The sequence below is a fragment of the Archocentrus centrarchus genome, chromosome 7 (assembly GCF_007364275.1).
Source record: "Archocentrus centrarchus isolate MPI-CPG fArcCen1 chromosome 7, fArcCen1, whole genome shotgun sequence".
Lineage (NCBI taxonomy): Eukaryota > Metazoa > Chordata > Actinopteri > Cichliformes > Cichlidae > Archocentrus > Archocentrus centrarchus.
Genome location: NC_044352.1, coordinates 31060918 through 31081511, shown reverse-complemented (window position 1 = coordinate 31081511; position 20594 = coordinate 31060918). Strand labels below are relative to the sequence as shown.

General features: G+C 40.2%; 1 protein-coding gene across 1 annotated transcript in view; it reads left to right on the top strand.

The window, feature by feature from the left end:
- The first annotated feature begins 639 nt into the window (after positions 1–639).
- The window catches only part of LOC115782561 (copine-9-like), a 132808-nt gene continuing 112853 nt past the window's right edge, over positions 640–20594 (top strand). The window contains exons 1-2 of the mRNA XM_030732784.1: positions 640–739; positions 7102–7142. Coding sequence (XP_030588644.1) covers positions 660–739; positions 7102–7142 — 121 coding nt within the window. The 5' untranslated portion in view covers positions 640–659. The remainder of the gene's footprint in view (positions 740–7101; positions 7143–20594) is intronic.

Here is a 20594-nt window from a genome sequence, read left to right as displayed (position 1 = left end):
GAAAAAGTGTTTATGTATTTTGTTTTCAGTGTACAGCAAACCCCCCTAAAAAACAGAGCTAAAGTAACGCATGCAACACCCTCTTGTTGCATATAACTTAATCTCAGCTATAAAGAAAATCTTACGCAACTTAAAAAGGTTTTTTTTTTTGTTTTTTTTTTTACTGGTGCCACAAAACAGGCAAGGAGGTAATCTGGCGCAGGAAAGGATCTGAGGAGGGTTAATTTTGGGAACACTGGGATTTACTAATCCTCGTTTATTTTACAGATACTTAAGCTTAGGAACATATTTCACAAAGGGAGAGAGAGCGAGAGAGAGAGAGAGAGAGCACCTTGCTGTTGCCGGTGCCTCCGGTTGGCTGCGCTCTCCTCCCTCCTCTCCTCCTCAGCGCCGGACAGACACCGGGAGCGCACCGCGAACGCACGAAGGATGAATGAACTTTAAATCTGCCTCACAACTTTCACTCTCTCTCTCCCGACCTGTCAGTTTCTCTCCCCCTCCCCCGCTGCTCGCTGTTCCACGAACGAAAACCCCCCCAGAGGAAGATCTCTACAATGGATTTACCGCAATCACGATCCAGTAGTGATTAAATAGATTTTTTTTCCCTCCCTCTCTTTTTCTTATTTCTTTGCGGATGCTCATTAGCTTCGCGAGTCGAGATGATGGCATCAATAGGGGAATTCGATCCTCTCAACACCAGAGTCCCCGCAACTAAAATAGAAGTTACCGTGTCTTGCAGGTAAGGGCAAACTCCCATACAGTCTGTAATTTCACCTACTTGGCATAAAATATTTCTGTTCAGAAATTAGTTCATCCGATGTGTATGAGGATTTTTCTTTCTTTTTTCTAACACCGATATTTTCTGTTGAGGTTAATGTCTAATTTTATTCCAAAATAAATATTCTTTTTTTCTATCTATCTATCTATCTATCTATCTATCTATCTATCTATCTATCTATCTATCTATCTATCTATCTATCTATCTATCTATCTATCTATCTATCTATCTATCTATCTATCTATCTATCTATCTATCTATCTATCTATGACCTTTTGCTTTCAGATGCCCTTTGCATCTCTGATGCTTAATGGTTGACTCCAGTATGCATTAAAGCAGTTTAAAAATCCTTTAAAATATTCAGATTTTTGCATGAAGTCTGACCAGTTCCCCAGTAGTGTCCCAGTGGTATTCACAGACATGCCTTCATCACTCATTTCGGTGGTGAGTTGTATGTGTAGCACTGTGCAATAGTAACTGTGTAACTGCAGTTACAAAATGTAGAAACAGTGCAAATAAATACACCGATGATAGCTATTTAATTTGTCATATTTAATCCATAAACCATAAAAAAGAGCGGTGATGCACCTGGATTCACGGTTTGCCTGGATGCCTTAGGTGAATGACTAAGTGACTGACCAAGCGGAGAAGCTCAGTCAGGGGTTTTTCCAGATTCTCAGTCAACCTGCCTACCTGAGTCTGCTGACACTCTTTCCGATTCACTCCTGAATAATGAATGGCTGTTGCTTCTGTGTTGTCCCTTCTGAGATCAGCCAGACCTGAAGTGGCTAGACACCTGACTTAGACTAACCCTGGAGATAAAGGTGAGCTCAGATGAGGAGATAGATGATGGAGTTCTTTGTTTTTTTTTTAACCTTGGGTTTGTATTCCCACATGTTATGAATTGATTGCCTTATTTTTTTGCCTTGAATTGTTTAATTTTTGTGTGACATAATGACAAATGGAATGGCTGACCACTTAATATAAAGAGTGGAAGCAGGGGGAAACAGCAAGCCTGGCTCTGTTTAAAGCCCAGCGTCACCTTTACAGCTCATTGCAATTTTATATCCTGTTTTCTTAGTCTATACAGAAACTGAAAAGCAACATCAACGTAACATGAATTTATGAGCATTGAGTGCAGGATGAAACATGAACTGATACAACAGGGGGCTGCACAGACTGAACAGACCTGCATATAACCCCCTTTAATGAGTATTACAGGTTCTGGTAAGCACGTAGACAAGGGCATTTCAAAATTGCATTGCATTTTTATGATCTCTATTCTCCTAAAGATTGAATTATCCTGCACACGGCTGCATTTAAAAACAGCACTGAACAAAACAACTGATAATTCAAGATAACAAAAGAACTTAACTTACCCATCCATCAATTTTATAATGTAGCCACTGTTTAGATTATTCTTGTTAAGATAGGATAGGATAAGGTTTATTTGTCACATGCACAGCTATACACAGTACAATGCACAGTGAATGTATTCTGTACCTGCAACTAATAGTGTATATATATATATATATATATATATATATATATATATTAGGGGTGGGACTTTAACGCGTTAATTTCGATTAATTAATTACGGGGAAATTAACGCGTTAAAAATTTTAACGCATTTTAATCGCACTTTGCACCGTGGAACGTTTCTCAGTGCGCGAGTTCCCGGCATACAGATTATATCAACGCACAATGTCCAAATTAGGGGCCGCATCCTGCGAAGGACCCGGCCCACGTCTTTCGCAGCCCACAAAGGCCGGAAGTGAGCGGCTAGCCTTCATATCAGCTGCCGTCACCTCTGCGTAGCTTGTGTCGCCTAGCAAACGTGAGTGCGAAGCACAGCTGTGTAAAAACAGCTGGTTAAACGGAGAATGAACTTTTTCTCCTTTTTGTGGTTTAATTTTAATTCTTTCAAAATTCAAAATAAGCTGTTAAAACAAGCATAACACATTTCAACATCAAGGAATACAGCTGAGAGAATGATTAATTTCCAACTATAACAAGTGAGCCATTAATGTTGAATAAAACTATCCAGTTATGATGCTTAACTTTATTTTCAGGTGTTTGCTTATCACAGGACCACTGCCACCCTTCGTTGGTCTGTGTAGTAGACTGGTGGGAAAATAAACAACATTTTGAAGTTTAAGCTTATGTATATTGATTCATTCATCAACCAAACTTAAATTAATATTTCTCATGTCAAATACTGAAATGCGATTAAAATGCGATTAATTTCGATTAATTAATTACAAAGCTTGTAATTAATTCGATTAATTTTTTTAATCGAGTCCCACCCCTAATATATATATATATATATATATATATATATATATATATATATATATATATATATATATTAGGACTTTAACGCATTAATTTCGATTAATTAATTACGGGGAAAATAACGAATTAAAAATTTTAACGCATTTTAATCGCACTTTGCACCGTGGAACGTTTCTCAGTGCACGAATTCCCGGCATACAGATTATATCGACGCACAATGTTCAAATTCAGGGGCCGCATCGTTTGAAGGACCCGGCCCACGTCCTTCGCAGCCCACGAACACCACAAAGGCCGGAAGTGAGCGGCTAGCCTTCATATCAGCGTCACCTGCCCTCACCTCTGCGTAGCTTGTGTCGCCTAGCAACGTGAGTGTGAAGCACAGCTGTGTAAAAGCAGCTGTTAAACGGAGAACGAACTTTTTCTCCTTTTTGCGGTTTAATTTTAAGTCTTTATTCAAAATAAGCTGTTAAAACAAGCATGACACATTTCAACATCAAGGAATACAGCTGAGAGAATGATTAATTTCCAACTATAACAAGTGAGACATTAATGTTGAATAAAACTATCCAGTTATGATGCTTAACTTTAATTTCAGGAGTTTGATTATCACAGGAGCACTTCCACCCTTCATTGGTCTGTGTAGTAGACTGGTGGGAAAATGAACAAAATTTTGAAGTTTAACCTTATGTATATTGATTCATTCATCAACCAAACTTAAATTAATATTTCTCATGTCAAAAATTGAAATGTGATTAAAATGTGATTAATTTCGATTAATTAATTACAAAGCTCCTAATTAATTCGATTAATTTTTTTAATCAAGTCCCACCCCTAATATATATATATATATATATATATATATATATATATATATACTTTTCTTTTTTATAAGAACAACCTGCTATTAACAGAAAAAAACAGGATGATATCAATACAGCGAGGGTCATGGTTGTACAAAATGCAATTTTGTGGTGTCATGATATAAACATCATGATTACTCTGTAATGTCTATGGTATAGTTACATGTCTAAAAAGTGTATAATCATGTCAATAAGAAAGTACATCCTCTTTCTGTCATAATGTGCTCTGGCAGGCAAGGCAGAGGAGCCCAAAGCAGGACTCGGAGGCGAGGGCTGAAATTAAGCTTTGACTTTATTTGCGAGTGACAAAATAAAGCGGAGCTGGTCAGCAAAACTGAAAACTCGCGAGCACTAAGCGCGGAACTAAGAACATAAACAAAAACCTAAACGAAGAACTAATAACTATGAACTAAACAACAGCACACAGCAGGGAAGTCACCACAACAGCGACGATGACTACAATGACGAGGACATGACAAGGAACAAGAGAAAACAGACCATATATACACAGCGGGATAATGAGGGAAGTGGAAACATCAGCGAGAACAGGTGACAGAACACACTAACGAGACACAGGAAGCAAAACCAAACATAAAGCACACAGGACAAGGGATTGTCAAAATAAAACAGGAAGTGAACAAACATAACACAACGCAGACTTGACATAACAAGGGTCCACAAGGAAACACCAAAACAGACATCAAGACAATGACACCAGAACCAGACAAGGAAGTAACCAAATGGGAAAGACAACACCGAAGGCTAGACATGGGAGGGACAACAGACACCTGAACACAAGACCACGGGGAAGACAACACGAGGGAAACAGGAACTAAATATAAATAACTATAACAGAAAACTATGACAAACTAATGTCGTACATCATAAGCAAATTTAAAAACACAACTCACAGATGAAACACAAAACACTGACCTCTCTTAAGTTCCCACCACAGCATTTCAGTCAGGTTAATCTGGATCATTGCAAAACCTTTGATTTATTTTCTGTTGTATATTTACTGCTGTGCTTGGGATCATTGTCCTGTGGCATGGCCCAGTTTAGGCAAAGCTTTAGCCATTTGACAGATGTGAGCTTGACACTTGGTATGAGTGCTTTGTGCTGATATGCTGTGTTTGGTTTTTGCAAAACGTGTTGCTGTGCATTATAGCCAAACATCTCCACTCTGGTTTTGTCCACAGGAAACTGTTCCAGGACTGTTGTAGTTTGTTCATGTTACTTTGCAAATCTAAGCCATGCAGCCATTATTTTTAGAGAGACTCCCTCCTGGCAACCCTTCCAAACAAGCTACACCTGTTCAGTCTTTTTCTGATTGTACCATCATGAACTTCAGCAGTTAACATGCTAACTGCGGCCTGTAGAGTCTGAGATGGAGCTCTTGGGGTTTTTATAATTTCTCTGAGCATTACATGTCTGACTTTGGGGCGAGAGTTTGGAAGATTGGCAACAGTCCTGAATAATTTCCACTTGTGAAAAATTTTTCATGCAGTAGAATGATGGACTTCAAATTGTATGAAAATGGATTTTGACCCTTGCTGATCACTTAATCAACAGAATTTGATGAGCAGCACAGAAGCAGTAAGGATGTACTTTTTCACACACTGCTTCTGCATTTTACCTAAATTTTGTTTTTTAAATAAAGATAAGGTGTAATCTATCATATTTTTGTAGCATATCTCACATTGTATTTACCTAATGTTAAGACCTGCTCAGGACCTGATGATTTTAAAAAAAAATTACATCCTGAAACTAACTACAGCCTAAAACTTCAGAATTGAAAAGGTGTGTAATTTCTTTTTCACATGGCTGTGCATCTCATCCCTGACGTTTTCAGAGTGGTTTTACATGATATGCAGTTGCACCTTGAAATGACCTCTGTAAAAGTTACAGAATAAACTCCTAAAGCTTCTCTAAAAGGTCGAGTGCTCACCAGACGTCAATCTTTGTACAACACGGTGAACACTGCTCCTCTGTAATCTGTGGGGAAGTCATGTTTGAAAAAGACTATGCGGATATGTTGAAATGCAGCCAAATGGTGTAAAGGTAGACACATATTACATAATATTTTGGACTCTAGTGTGTAAAACACAATAGAGTATATTGTAATACAAGAGCTGGTATCACATCACCAGCACTGGGTCACTGGCAAGTATCGGTTACAATAAGGACTTTAGCATCTCCTGATATTACAATATTTTTCTGTTGGTTTGATTCAGTTCTGAGGTGACACTCGTCTAAATACCTATGTGAAACCTTTCACTGCATTTTGTTATCAACATAAAGCATCATCTTCATTTTCTGTTTGCCAAGTGACTGACCGTTACTGCCTATGATTTAAACAATTGTTAGTTCTATATTCATTGTTAAGGTTAGAAGCTGATGACAACCTGTCGCCAAAGAAAGCAAAAGGATTAGCGGTGACTCCCCAGCGATATTTTGTCCTTGCAGAGCACTACTGCACACAGTAGAAATGTTCAGTTTCTTTTACATTTGAGAACTTGTTATTTTTCCTCACATTAGATGCAAATGTAAGTGCTCTTACTCCACAAAGTAAATGTAAAACCTCATGCTCTTCAAATCATCATCTTAAGAGTATTCACTGTGATACATAATAGGAGTTATCCTCTGAAGAATAACAGTCTGACACATCAAACCATCGCTGTGGGAGAAAAAAATCTATGACAAGACTAGAAATGTTAGAATCAATCAGTCACTATCTGAGCTTTTTCACCAGCCTGGTTCACACAGTATCAAAGGGTCTGGTTATTTTGTTGGCACTTACTCATTAACTCACATTAAAACTTCATTTTGACACACAAACTTAAAGGTTTTGGCGAGCTACAGGTTTGTTTTTGCTGCTTGTAGCTGTCAGTTGTTTTGGGAAATGAACCTTCGGTTCTGAGAAATGCTTCAAGAAGTGTGCCAAAGCACCTGACAAAACACTTCATCTTCCTGATCAGCCCTTCACCAGTCACCGTTTTATCATCTGGATAACTGTTATTTCAAGGAAAGGGTGTTTGCAGTGTTTATTTTCACAGGATAATTTGGGGAGCACTTTAAACCTGCCCGTGACCCAACTTTAAGGGCTTACATGATAAAAATAGGATGTAGGAAACATGAATGAATACATTGTTTTTACTGTTTCCACAGGAGTCTACTGGATGTGGATACATTCTCCAAGTCAGATCCTGGTATGTATGACCCATCTACAGTCTGAAATGCTAGTACTGGTGATTAAATTTAAAATAAAACTAATACATCAGTATTTGCCAAGAAATGCTGGTTGGAAAAAAAAATGGGTGTAGAGTAAAAAAGAAGAAAATAAAAACTTTTTGTGGACTGTTAGACCCAAAATACAATAAATCATGAAAATAAGGTACAGCAAAGACAAAGTACTTTTTCAATGTTGTGCAATACTTCAAACTTTGCTATTAATCTGATACCAAGTAAATACAAGGCCAGTACTGCCAAGTAATACTAAGTAATGCTTGTAAAGGCAGCTTACTTAGGGGCAGTGTTATGATTTATTCGGTGAATGCATCATCAGAATATTAAATCTGAAGACATTTTAAATGACTGTGCTTTTTGCTTTCGACTGTCATATTAGTTAATGTCACAAAATGCGCCTTCCACAGTTTTTTTTTTTTTTTTGGAGACCTTCAATGTTAAAGCATGGAAAGCAATTTGAATCAACTTCTGTTGTTTCAAATGTGCCATTTAAATAAAATTGACTTGACAGTCAACACAAGTGGGTTATATTCAGACATTTTCGTACTTCCTGATTGAGGTATATTTTTTTCCAGTTCCAGTTAATTTATTCATTTAACACGTTTCAATGGGCTGAATATATAATTTGAGTACTTGAATGTAGTCTATAGGTAATCAGCCTGCTAAAGTAACAACTATGATGACAATTACACTTTGAAAAAGAACATTAACTAATGCTGAGGATCTGACATTACTTTCACCACAGTGTGAGCTACCCGGATATTCTTTGCCTCTCTGAAATTAGAGTTCTCTTTTTCACATATGCTTTTTTCATGTGAGTGTAAATTGGTGGCGTTGCCAAAGTAGCAAATAGCTTCCACACATCACAGTTTGCAATGTTTTGATTTACAGCCATAAAGTACCTCCACACAATGCTCCTCTCTCTCTCTCTGCGGTCTCGCTCTCACTCACTGCAGCCTACATGTGTCTGCGCGGCGCCGGTGAGTCACGTGAGAGCAGGGCAGCAAAACGCAGCAGGGCAGAGGAGCAGGAGGAGTGAAATGTGCAAGATGTGAGAGGAGTGGTGTTTGCACAGAAATGTCTACTTTTTGATTAATTGGGGGCAATTTACTGAACATAGAGGAGAGAAACTGAAACTTAAATATGGATCCCTAATATCATGCTAATATCGATCCAGTACCAATACCAACATCACACTACTGATATTTGGATTGAGCCGCCCATCCCTATTTTTTAATAACTCACATCACCTGAATAAGAGCTTATGCTAAATAAGTTTGAGGATCATAATTGGGTGACACTTGAGTTTATAGGTTCTGTTGGTAGTTATCACGTTACCGTACGAGTGAAATGGTGTCCTCTTAAGCTACGTCCACGCGTACATGGGGGTTTTTGTTGTTACAATGTTGTTACAATTTTCAGGATTCCTTTTGAAAAATTATATGAAAATGCAAAAAATGATCTCAAGCTCTGTCAAGAGCATGCTGCAGCCACAGGTGGCGATATAACCCTAATATGGAATAAATGTTGACCAATCAAAAGCCCAGTGTGTGTGTGTGTGTGTGTGTGTGTGTGGATGAAAGGCCAGAACACAGAAAAAAGCTACGTATACTAATATACCCGTGTACATGTGGACACAGCCTTGGTGTCAGTGAGATCCAGGGTGATATGTGCAGTGTGCAAGTGTCAGATTCTCGATTTGACAGGTGTGTGCGTGTGTGGAAGCTGTGCATGCACATATCTGTATATGCAAACATGATCAGTTTTATCCAGCACTTTTGACAGATCATACGTTTTATATGGTACAAAGTAGCCTCAGAGGTGGTGGATAGCTGAGGAAAATTGTGACAGAAAGCAAGTTTTTGAAGAAAGCGCTCATGCTCCTACTGTTCCTTTGCTTTCCCCTTAATAAATGTTGTTGTATATATTATGATTGTAAGAAATGGTGTGGTCACTTGAAATAGTGTGTCCCAAAACACTGTATTGCCATTGCCACTTTAGCTGCATGTCAGAGTGGATTTTAAATGCACCAGCCAGAGCTAAAAAGTTTTGAAAATACAAGTGCTGCATACAGATGTACCTTCAAACATTATTTTTGAGTGGTTTCCATCAAGCTGCTCCATTTCTAAATGCCAAAATTGGCCATAATTAAGCCCCCATGACACTATGACAGGATGTTTTCCACCCCCACTGCTGCGCTCACACATCTTGATTTCACAAACCCATGTATAAATTAAGGTAATATCTCTTTTTTTGAGTCTCTTTTTTTTGGTGGGGGGTGCATGAGCGGCTTGATTCTGTGCTGTCAATAGCCAAGTCATGTAGTGAATATTTCACAACCAATCATCTCTGCAGGAGGAAGGCTGGCTGTCTTTTATTTTCATTTTATTTTCCAAGCACAAGTGATTAAAATAAGGGACTAAAACATGCAGGCCAGAAGAAGGCAGTTAAAAAAAAAAATAAACATGATGTGCAGAATAGGAGAGAAATTAGCAATCTTGCGAATGAAAGGAAATCAACAGAATCCTTTTCTACATAAAAGCTGGCCAGAATATGAAAGTGCAGCAGGAGATGTTGGTGTAATGCAGTCAGTGAACTCAAATTCAATTGGTGCATCTATCAAGAGTTTTTCTTAAGAAGGAGCTACCTGCTACATTAGACACTGCTCAAAAAACTTAAAGGAACACACAGAGTAAGTCAAAATGGTATTCAGTAGTTTGTACGGTCCCCATGTGCTTGATGATGGATGGTATTCTGGGGGATCCCCTCCCAGATCTGGACCAGGGCATCACTGAGCACCTGGACAGTCTGTGGTGCAACCTGGTAGTGTAGGATGGACCAAAACATAATGTTCCGAATACGAATACCTTTATTAGTCCCACAATGGGGAAATTACAGTTACCAGAACACCCATCCAAGAAATACAAACATAGAGACAAACACAAACAGGGGGGACAGGTGTCTGAGGTCATGCAGCCGTTTTACTGGCGCTACCTTTAGCAGGAAAACAGAAAGAGATACACTGGGATAGGTAGGTTAAAAAAATCATCTCGTACTGTGTTCATCATGAACACATTACGAGGTTCCAAAAAAACACCTCAGCAAAGCAGCAGCACATTTAAAGCCTGGAGAGCACTAGGGTGGGTAGGGGAGGGGTTGCCAGCGGAGACGAGCAGGATACTGTGATGGCCACACAGCTTCCAGACCAGCAGTTCATGATAAGATGGTATAGTCAGCCTTGGTTGCCAGGATACTAGTTCATACAGGTCCCAACTGATAAAGTGAGAGGTGTTCTATTGGATTTAGGCGAGTGTAGGCCCCAGTCAATGGTATCAATTCCTTCATCCTCCAGGAGCTGCCTGCATACTCTCGCCACATGAGGCCGGGCATTGTCATGCACCAAGAGGAACCCAGGACCCACTGCACTAGTGTAAGGTCTGCCAGTGGGTCCAAGGATTTGAATCTGATAAATAATGGCAGTCAGGGTGCCGTTGCCTAGCCTGTAGAGGTCTGTGTGTCCCTCCATGGATATGTCTCCCCAGACCATCACTGACCCACCATCAAACTGCTCATGGTGACCGATGTTACAGGCAGCATAACAATCTCCACGGCTTCTCCAGACCCTTTCACATCTGTCACACGTGCTCAGGGTGAACCTGCTCTCATCTATGAAAAACACAGGATGCCAGTGGTGGAGCTGCCAATTCTGGTATTCTGTGGTATTCTATCTCTGCTACTTAACTGACCAGATCAAGTTTAACTGACTTGATGCTATACTCTGATTCAATTTTTCTGAGCAGTGTACTGTATTTTAGATTGAGACATGATTACAAAAGTGAAATAGCAGTATAAAGATAAAAGGATTACATCTGACAATCAAAACTACTCTGCAGCAGTTTTAGGTGTTTACTGCCAAGGTCCTCCTGACACCAAAGCTTTTTACGGACTAAATAGATCAGTGTGGCAAGCTTGAGAGGCCATAGGGCTTAACTATCTCAGACAAGAAATGATACTCTAGGAAAGTCTGACAGTCAGGCTTTAAATGAATTACACAAATCACAGCTGGAGAGCACAGCTGTGCAACCACCAGTCTTGAGGCTTGGGCAATGATGCGTGTGACTGATCACAGACGTGAGGGCTGCTTGAGGAGTGACCGGGCTCCAACCAGTACAGACAGGGTGATGCAGCGCATGAGGTTCTCCTTCAGTCCAGTGCACACAAGCAGATGTGTGAACAGAGTGGGGAGCTGATTGCCTGTTGCTGCATGCATTACATCTGGAAGATGTAATTTGTGGTGACACCTTTATCAATCAAGTAACACAGACAAAAGGGAAGATTTAAGATTTAAATGTTTTTTTTGTTCAATCAGTGACTGGAAATTGCATTTTAAAATGAAAACCTTATATTTTTCTGCTCTCTCAGATACACAGAAAATTCATTTTTAAAAAGTGAGGGGAAGAATTAGATTCCAGGAAATTGCACAGCATACGTTTAATGCACAGCAATAATAAAAAAGTGTAAACACTTCCATAAGTCTGATGTGCAGCAGTAGTACAGTATTTAGGAGGAGCAATTAGATGTGCAGAAGACACACTAGGTGGAATGTGCAAGATTAAAAGTAATGTGAAAGAGGATTAAAATGTTTCTTAACAAGACAAATGATCTTAATTCATTTCAGAAGAAATGCAAGTCTTATGATATACATCAGTAATAATTCTAAGTAGATTCAGTGCATTCATGTACACACTAATTAAGGGAATATGTAAGCAGTATTATATTTACTGCACTCGTTCCTGATGTGCTAGCTTGCTGTATATCAACACTTTCTTACAAAGATGTGATTTGATATTAAAAACAGAAACGCAGCCTGGCTTGACAAAAATAGCATACTAGGCTATAATGCAGTTTTTAAATAAATCTATTGAAAATATTTTGTATTGATGACTTTCAGTTAACAAAACACTCTGAAATTAATAAATCATTAAAAAATAAGTGCAGTTTATATATAAATAAAATCAGTCATCATTATCAAATCAGATCATTAAAACTTTCTATGAAATGTTATCCCTTAAGTATTTTTTTATCCGTCCATTTTCATTTGCTTATCTGGGGCCGGGTCACGGGGGCAGCAGCCTAAGCAGAGAAACCCAGAGCGCCCTCTCCCCAGCCACCTCTTCCGGCCTTACCAGGCCAGAAGATAAAATCTCTCCAGTGTGTCCCGTGTCTGCCGCGGGGAATTCTCCAAGTAGAACATGCCGGGAACACCTCACCCAGAAGGCACCCAGGAGGCATCCTAGTCAGATGCCTGAACCACCTCAACTGGCTTCTTTCAATGTAGTGGCTCTACTCTGAGCCCCTCTTGAATGCCTGCACTCCTCACCCTATCTCTTAGGAAGAGGGCAGCCACCCTTTGGAGAAAGCTCATTTTCACCGCTTGTATCCGCAGTCTCATTCTTTCACTCACTACCAAAGTTCGAGACCATAGATGAGGGTAGGGATATAGATCAACCAGAAAATTTACAGCTTCAGTTTTATGCTCAGCTCTGTCTTCACCACAACGGACCAGTGTAGCATCCGCATTACTGCAGATGCAGCCCCATCTATCAATCTCCTGCTCTCCACTCCCATCACTCGTGAATAAGACCCCAAGATACTTCCTCCACATGGGGCAGCAACTTGTCCCTGACCTGGAGTGAGTACTCCACCCTTTTCTGACTGAGAACCATGACTTCAGACTTGGAGGTGCTAATTCTCATACCTGCCACTTCACATTTGGTTGCAAAATGTTCCAGTGTGAGCTAGAGGCCACCACCCGATGAAGTCAACAGGACCAACGAGTCAAACGAGTCAGACTGATTGCCAGCAATGCGGACCAAGCGCTCGCTGCAGCTGTACAGGGACTGAATAACCCATAACAATGGACCAGACGCCCCATACTCCCTCAGCAACCCCCACAGGAAGCCCTGAGGGACGTGGTTGAATGCTTTCTAAAGGTCCACAAAACACATGTAGACTGGATGGGCAGACTCCCACGTACACTTAAATTTTCTTGAGAGGATAAAAAACTGGCCCAGCATTCCATGACCAGGATGAAAACTGCAGGGTTCCCCATGAATCTGAAGTTCTACTAACGGATCAACACTCCCCATATATTTGGAGTAAACTCTCCAGTCCCCCTTTCTTGAAAATGTGAACCACCACCCTAGTTGCCAATCCAGTGGCACGGCCCTAGATTTCTATGCAATGTTACAGAGGCATGTCAACCAAGACATGGCAAATCTCATCCACCCCGTGGCCCTGCCACCAAGGAGTTGGTTAACCACCTCAGTGACTTTACCCCCACTGTTGAGTGAGTCATCCTCCTCATCCACAGACACTGCTTTCTCTACAGAAGACGTGTCAGTGGGATTAAGGACGTCCTCAAAGTACTCCTGCTACTGTCCGATTATATCCTTAATTGATGTCAGCAGCGCCCTACCCACACGATACTCCATGTGAGTAGAGCACCACCTTCCCCTCCTGAATTGCCTGACAGTTTGCCAGAATTGCTTCAAGGCAGTCCCAAGTCTTCGTCCATGACCTCACCAAACTCCTCCCACACCCAAGTTTTTGTTTCGGCCACTGCCCGAGCCGCGTTCCACTTGGCCTAGCAGTACCTATCAGCTGCTTCTGAAGTCCCACAGGCTAACCAAATCCAACAGGACTCCTTCAGCTTGATGGTTCCCTTCACCATCTGGTTCAACGATTACCACCAACCATCTTGCAGCCACAACTCTGTGCAGCAGCCTCAACAATGGAGGTGGTCCATTCTGACTGAGTGTCCTCAACCTCCCTCAGAATGCTGTCAAAGTACTGCTGAAGATCTCATGTACTGGGGCCACTGCCAGGTGTTCTTAGTACACCCTCACGATATGCTCAGGTGTGCCGGGTCTGCCCAGCATCTTCCCCCACCACCTGATCCAACTCACCACCAGGTGGTGATCAGTTGACAGCTCAGCTCCTCTCCTCACCCAAGTGTCCAGAACATAGGGCTGCAGATCTGATGATACAATTGCAAAATCAAACATCTGAGACCTAGAGTGTCCTTGTGCCATGTGCACTTACAGTATGGACATCCTCATGTTCGAACATGGTGTTCGTTATGGACAATCTGGTTTGCACAGAAGTCCAATAACAGAACACCCTTCGGGTTCAGATCAGGCAGGCCATTCCTCCCAATCACACCCCTCTAGGTCTCACTGTCATCACCCAAGTGAGCGTTGAAGTCTCCCAGTATGACAACGGCATCACCGGCTGGAGCACCCTGGAGAACCCCACTCAGCGACTCCAAGAAGGCTGGGTACTCTGAACCGTTGTTTGGCGCATAAGTGCAAATGATGGTCAGAACCGATACCCTAGCCCAAAGGTACAGGGAAACAACCCTCTTGTCCACCAGTAATAACTCCAGCAAACAGGCAGCAAGCTGAGAAAATGCAACCGGCCACCTCTCACTGAGGGCAACTCCAGACGGGACTAGAGTAAAATAATAGGTTGTTGAATTTTCAGTTCACTTTTTAGCTTAAAAATTTACGACAAATGTATTAATTAATCAATTAATTACAGTTAAGTTCTAAAGGACATCACATCTGTAAAATTAATCATGTAGTTTTCTTAGAGTGAATGAATGCACACCAGAAAAATGTTACTTTAATACAAATGTAAAGCTCTTTCTTTCCCAGAGAGTAGGCTTAATGTAACATCAGCATTGCTAGTAATCCTTTCATTTTAGCTTGAAAGAAGAATTATGTAGTGTGATGCATCAGTAGCAATGCATTCAGCACATTAATGCTACTGTCACATTAGGAAAACAATAGCACAAACAAAATTATTGCAACTGTGTGCAATGAATTTGTGATCCTTAAGACAATCTATTATACATTATCTGCTAATTACTGTACAGTATTTGTATACAGCTACAATGCAATACAGTGCAATCTGCAATGTAATATAGTGCAATATAGTGTAATGCCATAGATCAGGGATCCTCAACTCCAGGCCTCGAGGGCCGGTGTCCTGCAGGTTTTAGATGTGTCTCTGCTTCACCTGAGTCAAATATAGAAGTCATTAGCAGAACTCTGGAGAACTTGACTGCATACTGAGGAGATAATTCAGCTATTTGATTCAGGTGTGTTGAATCAGGGACACATCTGAAACCTGCAGGACACTCAAGGCCTGGACTTGAGGATCCCTGCCATAGATCATGGTGTTTCTATTTATTTATTTGGTGTTTTTATTTGTGCACTACTTGATGTGGTGTCTGAATGACAATAAAGTGAATCTGAATCTGAATTGTTTGGAGACAGGTTGCTTCCTATCAGGTGATTTGTGCAGTCGTCTTAATATGGTCACCCAGGAATTGAGGGTATGCACAGTCAACCTCTGGGTGACCACTGGGTGACTGCGGCAACAGCTTGCAATCCGTCACCAAAGACAAAAAAAAAAAAGAAAAAAAAATGGTTCACACATTCACCACTGGATCCAGATGAAATAGGCAAACAGATACATGCATGTTCTAATAATTAATAAAAATATTCTTTCCAAATGTTTTTAGGAAGCATTTCCCTCTGGCGCCTAGGCATCCACAACTGCCAATTAGCACCTCCACAGGTGGCTAAAGAAAGATATATTTGTACTGCAGCAAGATTTCCTCAGTCCTTGCCACCTGAAACACCTTTCTTATACTGTAATTATCAAGAATACATGTTTTCCTTATGGATTTCTGTGATAGTTTATATACTGTCTTAGTGGTCTGTCTCTGGGTGTAGTGGCAGCAAGGTTTTTCCAGGTTTGCATAAGCTCTGTACTTTCATTTGTGGTAGAAACTGATCAAATAGGTATCTCCACTGGCTAATCTTGCATGCAAGGGAATATTTAGTGAATGGTGCACTTTTGCAGTTTAATTCACAATTCTCAGAAGCAATGATAAAATGATTCCTGCTGTGTTAGCTAAGTTGTGAAATTGCTCAACTAAAAAGCTGCGTGTAAGTTCTGGCATCAGATAAGCTTGCAGATTCATAGTTTTCCCAGATAATATCTCACTGGTACCTGGAACAACACAGAACACCAGCACCAACCCTTGCAATGCTCGACTGCTGTGGTCTGAACGCTCTGTAACTCCCCCTCATCTAACAAGGTGGAAAAACAAGTCCTCACTCCCTGCCAATCAATGCTAGTTGGAGGAGATCATTGTCAAAGGAAGCAAAAATGACTGACAGGCTTAATAACCTCTTATTTGATAACATGTTCAGTAATCTCCGGGAAATTGCAGCTACTGAACTGATCACAATGTAATAATACCTCTACCCTGTCATTCTCAATCCATTTTAATATACTGAGAGCTGTTATACAGGCATGTATCTGTATATACTTGTCTACAGGTGTTTTCATAAGTCAGACCAGTTCAGTGATTTAGTTTCTGCTGACAGCTGCCCCCTGATGCATGTATCCAGGTTTTATGACTGTAGAGAGTCAGCTGTTACAGCAGTTACAGGAGTAAATGCTATGGCAGTCTGCAGCGTGCGACAGGAAGGAAGTTTAAAAACAGAAAGAGTGTGGCTGTGTAAGAAGAGAGAGGATACTGGCCCATTTAATCAGTCAGACAGTCGTTTTCCACTTCACGTGTGAATGTTTTAATCAAAGTATATGCGCCCAATCAGAGCTACATGTATTGCATCATAGACTCTATGATTGCTAAATATAGTAACTTTAGATGAGAGAGCAAAAATAACACAAAATGCAATCAGGTCAAAAAGAGTGTCTTGCCATCACAAAACTGCAGGTGATTTAATTACTCTTAATATCATTCAGAGATAATGTGGCAGGTGGGACTCGGCAAGTGGGTCACTTCCATCATGAAGGCATGCGAAGAGTCAGGAAGATATTCTTTAATATTGCGGCCCATATTTCAACACATATCCTAACTTATTATAATCATTTCACAGAAGATGAGAGTGGCTAAAGCAAGGCATACACTTACACAGACATCAGAACCTGCTGTCTTCATTAAAAATACATTAAAGTGCCCAAATTGCTCAGTTCAAGTAAGTCAGTGATCAGTAAAAATCTTAATTGTTTGATCACTCTGGTCCTCTTGGGTTGGCTTTACATAATGGAGGGATGTGTGTGTGTGTGTGTGTGTGTGTGTGTGTGTGTGTGCGTGTGTTGGGGGTGGTGGTGGGGGGTGTCAAATACACCATGTGTTTCCTGGTTATTCAACACAGTGTTCCAGATAGGATTTTAAACCTTGCACAATTACAGGATTTATTCTGTAAGGCATATTTAGTAGGATAAACCAAAATCTAAAGTAGATAAATGTAATGAAATAATCATAAATTCACTTAGACATCTAAAAAAGAAGACAGACATTACCAGAGAATCATCATATATTTTTTTTTAATCTCAAAGTAATCCAGTGATTGTACGCCATCCCTGTCTGGGTGTGTAGAGAACTACGTGTCATACTCTGAGAAACAAGTCACCCCAGACAAAGACTGTATTTCAAAGATGGACAGTCATGTCACCCGTTGGTTAGTGAAGAACTGAGAATCTGATGGACACTGCATTTTCATTGGCTAACAGCTTGTGATTTACGAGACATTAGCAAATGAGTATGTCCTGGTTTATATGCCCCTCCAACTCTGATAGGGACTGCAGTTTGCATAATTAACTTCATGTTTTATTCACTAGGACCTGAATTCATATCTGCTTGTTTAGGCTCATTCATCTACTTCTTGGTGAAGTGAAGCACAGTTGGTGTTTCTGTTTACCTTTTCTCTTCATGCCCTGCTCAATTCATACTCTGTTCTTTATATAAGTTGTTGTGAGTTGTTTTAGAAAATGCAACACTATTAAATGTGTCTCAATATGATTTAAAATAAAAATAGATTAAAATGACAGGCTAAATTATATTATGACAGAATTTTTACAACCCTGTCTGTCAAAAGTAAGGACAATAAAATCTCTGGTTGTGCCATATTTTTAACCATCGACCACTGTTGTCTTCATTGTAAATCCAGAGCTTTTGATGTTGCTGAGCTCACCACACTGAGCCAAACTAGTGATTTGGTCTCTGCCAGTGTCCCTTCTACAGTACTGTGCAAAAGTCATGAGCCATGACTTGATCCCATTTCTTTAGTTGAATCCATGAAAAATGCCAAAGTTTGACAGACAAAAGGTGCACCAACAAGGTAATTCCCAAAGAGCTATTAGCTGAAAACGTGACATTTCTGGACATAACTGGACACGTGAAGGAAAAAAGAAGAAAAAACTACTTACAGCAGATGAAAAATACCTGAAAGTCATGTCCTTAAGAAGCCTCATCAGAAATGTTCTCAGTGGAAAGGGTGGCTGTCAAGAAGCCATTCTTAAGGAAGGGAAACAGGAAGGAAAGGCTGAGGTATGCCAAACTATACAAAAACTGGAGGGAAAATCAGTTGTGACAAGTTTTATGGAGTGATGAATCCAAATTAGCAATTTTTGGTTCAAGTTGTATATCAGTATGAGCAGAGGAGGTCAGGATGACAGTGAGTGTCTACAGCCATCTGTAAAAACAGTGGAGGCTCTGTCTGGTTTCGGGCTGCATTTCAGTCATAGGTGTTGGCCAGATCCAAAGTGGGATGGATTCAGTCTCTCCTAACAAGCCCAGGTTTTCCCCAGAAACTTTGCCAATTATCTATGAAGCCCACGTCATTTTTTTTGGACACCACTCAGACAGCCAGCGATTCAAGGAGAACATGCAGCTAAACATGTCGCTCCTGGTCTGATTGGGGCGGGGCCCAGAGAAAACTACAGGGTCCGACATTGTTTTTGCAAAGTTACACACCGAGTCAATAATAATTTTAGTGACCTGCGATTGGCGTTACTGCCGACATGAATTATAATCTTACCGAATCTACCTTTAGCCTTAGCCAGCAGTTTCAAATTTCCTCCAAATCCATCACTCCATAGTACACTACACTGCTGTGTTCGGGATCTTGCCAAAATCAATGGAATTAAGAACACAGAAAAATACAGTCAGATTTTTATCCACCATGCAGTACCATCTGGAAAGCATCTGATTGACAACAGATTAATTTGTCAGCATGACGGCTCTGTCTCTCTTCCACAGTGTGTCTTTTGTCCTGTCTCTCTCCCCTCAACCCCAACTGGACACAGCAGATGAGCCTGGTTCTGCCGGAGGTTTCTTCCTGTTAAAAGGGAGTTTTTCCTTCCCACTGTCACCAAGTGCTTGCTCACAGTGTTTTGTTTGACTGTTGGATCTTCTCTGTAATTATTGTAGGGTCTTTACTTTACAATACAAAGCACCTTGAGGCGAGTGTTTGTTGTGATTTGGCGCTATAGAAATTAAATTGAATTGAATTCTTGCATCTCGGTGACAGATTTTTTTGTTTTGTTTTGGGAATCACCTCCAGATCCTTTACAAATGTAGTTGTAGAAATGGCCCACACTGATCTGTGAAACAGCTTTTGAATGAACTGACCAGATTACATTTTGTAAAACAATCTATTAAAAAAACACATTTTTCAAATTTTTAATCAGTCTCTGATTGGACATCTGTACGAAGGTAGAGACACAAATTATGAAGTGTGCTTCAAATTAATATAAAGTATTTAAGTCAAGGATCAGTGACATATTTATTGTACAATGATTACAAAAGAGACAACAACACAAGCATGAGAGCACAGAGCTGCATATTTGGGGTAAAAATAGAGTAAATCAGAGATAGAACCCAAAAGCTTCTAAACTTTGATGGCACTTCATATCAAATGATACTTGATGAAACCCAGTGATCCAGTTATTGATATTCACTATCATTCTAGTGCTGTATTGAGTTTTTTTTTATATACTAGGGCTTTGGTACTGATTGGATTTTTCTCAAGAACATGACAGAAAAAAATATAATATCTGTTCTCCTGAATTCTCTTTCTGAGAATTTTAGTTTTCCATGTCAACAGCTTTGAGATAAAAGCGTGTCTTTGTATGTGAGTGTGTGTGTGTGTGAGTGTCTGTTTGTGTCTGTGTATCCGTCTGCTGTTTTCATGTACTTGTCTGTCACAGCTTTCTACAAGAATGTGTTAGATGCCAAAGATGCCAAAGCAGGACTCATCTCTTCAGGCACTTCTACTTATCTAATTTATTGATGACTCAGCGTTTGTCCTTGGAGATGTTGCCTGGTCATTGTGTAAATTTAATTTGAGTTTCTCTTACTCCGCCATTAAATTAGCTGATGTCTTTCTCTCACCGCCCACACAAGGATGAAGGATGTACTGTATACCTTTTCTATCCACGTGCTCAGCTGTGCGAAGTAAAGAACTGTTACGGCTTTTTTTTTTTTTTTTTTAGGTGGATGTGAATAAACATGAAGCTTTGAAAGCAGT